This window comes from Populus trichocarpa, chromosome 10, assembly GCF_000002775.5.
Source record: "Populus trichocarpa isolate Nisqually-1 chromosome 10, P.trichocarpa_v4.1, whole genome shotgun sequence".
NCBI lineage: Eukaryota > Viridiplantae > Streptophyta > Magnoliopsida > Malpighiales > Salicaceae > Populus > Populus trichocarpa.
The window spans coordinates 682,235-686,185 of record NC_037294.2 but is presented as its reverse complement, the minus strand read 5'-3'; the positions used below and the strand labels follow the sequence as shown (position 1 = coordinate 686,185).

General features: G+C 34.1%; 1 protein-coding gene across 1 annotated transcript; it reads left to right on the top strand.

Moving 5' to 3' along the window:
* The first annotated feature begins 540 nt into the window (after window positions 1–540).
* On the top strand, window positions 541–3,083 carry LOC7477225 (multiple organellar RNA editing factor 3, mitochondrial). The gene is made up of 5 exons (XM_002315456.4): window positions 541–970; window positions 1,065–1,162; window positions 1,353–1,418; window positions 1,531–1,801; window positions 2,705–3,083. Coding segments are annotated over exons 1-5 (786 nt in total). The 5' UTR covers window positions 541–620; the 3' UTR covers window positions 2,706–3,083.
* The last annotated feature ends 868 nt before the right edge of the window (window positions 3,084–3,951 follow it).

Genomic DNA, 3,951 nt, shown 5'->3' with positions numbered 1-3,951 from the left:
TGACTTATTTTGTTAGGTTATTCGTTTGGCACAAACAGATCTCTACTTGAATTTAGTTTTATTTCACTAATTCATAAAATAAGTATACTAGACTTTCTACATAATCCACTAGAGATAAATCCATATATGACTGTTCAAAACTATCATATCATACATATTTGCCTACATCAATTTTGAGCAATATATTTAAAACCACTTGAATTGAATTTAATTTAAAAATTTTAATGAAATTTGAAAATATTTTAGATATCAATAATTGGATATTAAATGAAATTCAATATCTAAAATTAATATAAAAATATATCAAAGACTAACTCATTTGATTTATTACACTAAAAAAAACTAATATTAAAACTAGGTTTTATAAAATACTTATCTATACATTATTTTATTTTAGAGATTTTTAAAAGAATAATACGAAGGTAAACCTACGTCAGCTTTGAAGTGTTTACTGTTTTGATCACAATAATTTTTTTATATATATAAGGGTGGTTTTGGTAATTATATATAGTTTTACTCACATAAAAGTTTAAATAAAAATCGGTAGCAATTTTGGCGATGCCAATAAAACCCCAACATCGATCGAAACCATCTTCAAAACACAGAGTTGTCAAGCAGCAATGGCGTATATCACCGCCAGGCGTAACTTAGCAACGCTCCTAACCCGAGCTCTCTCTTCTTCCTCTTCACGCACTCGCTTCTCTCCTGCTCTCTTCAACAAAATCCAAACCTCACTTATCCCGGACTCAGTCAAAACCCTGACCCGATCCAAAACAACCGGGTCGGGCTACTCTCCATTAAACGACCCGTCACCAAACTGGACAAATCGGCCGCCAAAAGAAACGATTCTTCTCGATGGCTGTGATTATAATCATTGGCTTATTGTTATGGAGTTTCCAAATGACCCCAAACCCACAGAAGAAGAAATGATTAACGCTTATGTCAAAACCCTTTCTTCTGTTTTGGGCAGGTAATGCTTCTTCTTCTTCTTCTTCTTCTTCTTCTTCTTCTTCTTCTTCTTGTAAAGGAAACTTTTTTTTTTGTTTATGGGTGTTTTTTGATAGTGAGGAGGAAGCAAAGAAGAGTATTTATTCCGTTTCTACGACGACGTATACTGGGTTTGGTGCTTTGATATCTGAAGAGCTTTCTTATAAAGTTAAAGGTATTGTTTTTCTTTTATGAATTTGGGTTTTTGATTCATAGGGTTTAAGGTTTTTCTTTTAAATGAAAATGGGTTTTTGATTAATAGGGTTTAAGGGTTTTTTTTAAGAAAAAGAAAAGTTTAGCTATGGGTTTTTGAAGGAATTGGCTCTAATTTGCCTTGTGGTAATTTTGTTTATCTGGTTGAATAGCGTTGCCTGGAGTGCTTTGGGTTTTGCCAGACTCGTATCTTGATGTTCCTAACAAAGATTATGGAGGTGGGTTTTTTTAAAAATGATGGGAAGTTAAGTTTTTCTCCTTTTTTTTATGGTTGTTGTGAATTATGATGGATTATTTTTTTTGTTGATCTTGTTGGTGTTGTGTTATTAGGGGATTTGTACGAGGATGGGAAGGTCATCCATAGGCCCCAATATAGGTACAATGAAAGGCAGCAGCAGACTAGGAACAGGCCTCGACCTCGGTATGATAGGCGCCGTGAAACAATGCAGGTTGAGAGGAGAGAAACAGTGCAAAGACAGAATTGGAGCCAAGATCCGAGACCACCTGTAAAGCAACCCGCATCGGATAATGTCCAGAATTCCACCCAGGGTGGTGGAGGAGAGTTCTCTATGAATCAAGGGCAGTTTAACCAGAGCACGTAGTAAGAATTTATAATGTTCATAGCTCAAGAATTCACTGTGTGGTTCCAAAACTTAGGATTTTACGCAAGGTTGATGTCCCTTTTTTGTATTTGGTGTGGAATGACATGGGTCTTGCACTATCTATAATTGATAAATTTATGCATTTTGTCTAGAATCTTTTCTTTTTGGAGAAAGGAAATGAGTGTATGCTTCATGGGTGCTTTCTTGTGAACATTTAAAATATCTAGACTGCGAGATGGTTCAGACTCATGTTTTCTTGGTCATATCTGTCTTCTCTTTGAACTTATCTTTTCTTCTGTCTTCTTCCCTATTGCCATGGTTAATCTTTGCATTTAAGTTTGCTGGTGTTGAAGTAAAGTTCTGCAATCTAAGAAGAATGCATGTGTGTTTGCTGGTGTTGGAGTAGAGTGTTGCAATAAGAGATATGGCTGAGTTCTTGTTACTTGTACTTTCTTTTAACCTATTCAGAGTTGTCATTGGTAATTTGAGGGGCGCTTGATTACTGTGTTGAGACTGAAAAGACAGAGACGGTGACTGAAATTCACTCTAAAATTATTCGAGAAACATCTATTTTATCTTGGTTTTTGTCCCTCCAACTAAGTATGTTTTTGTTGCTTATGTATCTTTAGTCTTGGACAGGACACTAATCAAACACAGCATTGGTGTTGTAGAATTAGGATGTTAATCATGTTATTCATTGGTGAGTGTTCATCCAAAATGCAATTGAATATATACTCTTCAAATTTTGAATGTCGCTCACCTGGATTCCATGGTGTAATCTCTAATTTTTCTAGGCCGGATCTAAAACAGGAGTTCACTGAATTGCTTAACATGATTATATGTGATCTTACCAGTGATATAATTGGTTTGGATCTTTGTGTGTTAATTTGTAACATTTTCAGGGTATTTGTACGAGTATTTACGGTGTTCAAGTACCGGCCTCCTTATGGCGTCTCGGCATTGTGTTAAAAAAAACAGGTCTGTGGTGCTCAAGTAGCGTGAATGTGCTGAAAGTTGAAAGAAAAGACTTCAATGAGTATAATTCCATTACTGGTGTCAAGGATGCAAAGCCATCCCTGAACAGTGTTAGTATTGATTTTTGGGCGAATCTAGTGGGTTATTTTTTGCTATATTATTCAAATTCAATGGTAGTGAGGGGCATGTTTGTTTATAATATATATATAGAATTCAAACCTCGTGGAAAAATTGACAGTATGAAACAAAATTTTTGTATAATGGTAAAAAAGTTCATTCTAATTTTATATAGTATTTTTACGAAAATATTCAAGATTAAATAGAGACAATAAACAATTCTCATTAAGGCAATTGTGAAACAAATTCTTGACACGTTATAGAAAATCACCTATTAGAGAACTTTGGAAGGTCAGATAGTTAAGATAATGATTTTTGCGCATGTCTCAATTAAAACTTATTTTTTTTTAAAACACATAAACCCAAAAAATAATATATTAATTATGGTTTGTGTATTTATATATTAATTGAGACTACATTCCTCAACACATTGACATAAAATGATATATTAGAATTCTAGTTCTAGGTCTAAAATTAGATAGGTTTTTCGCGCTTCACCGGGTATAGATATTCCATTGATTGATAAGTAATATCAGGAATCATGACAAAATAGGGATAACTTGCATAAATGCAGATAAGTAATATCAGGAATCACGACAAAGAAATTATTTGTCCACTAATTTGTATGCATGAATGCCTTGTGCTGATGGTGAAATACTAGATACAAATGGATCAAATAAGCATGTTCGTCTCCTCTAAAATATGTTGATCTGGAGTATATGACTGCTCATCTGGTGGTAATGCCAACTTGTGAAAAAAATGTCATGACATATGAAAAATTCAATGTTTTCAATCTACAAGTAGGTCCAAAACTTGAAAATTCGTATCTTAATGTCACTAAAACCTTGTAATCTTCTATTCAAAACTTGAGCCTGTGAAGAAGATATTATGATCTGGGTCAGACATCATCAAGGACCAATAACATAGGATCTGGTCCTATCTGTTCGAACAATCATTCCAAAGGTTGGGTGCATCTTCTTCACTTTAAGACTCAAGTGTAATATGCAATTGTTATGATAGAATAGTTTGTTCACAGTGACCAATCTGGGACAGTGAT

Excerpts from the sequence above, each read along its gene's own strand:
- LOC7477225 (XM_002315456.4), top strand. The coding sequence starts at position 621 with ATGGCGTATATCACCGCCAGGCGTAACTTAGCAACGCTCCTAACCCGA. Across the intron at positions 971-1,064 it reads CTTTCTTCTGTTTTGGGCAG|TGAGGAGGAAGCAAAGAAGA; the intron begins GTAATGCTTCTT and ends GTTTTTTGATAG. Across the intron at positions 1,163-1,352 it reads GCTTTCTTATAAAGTTAAAG|CGTTGCCTGGAGTGCTTTGG; the intron begins GTATTGTTTTTC and ends CTGGTTGAATAG.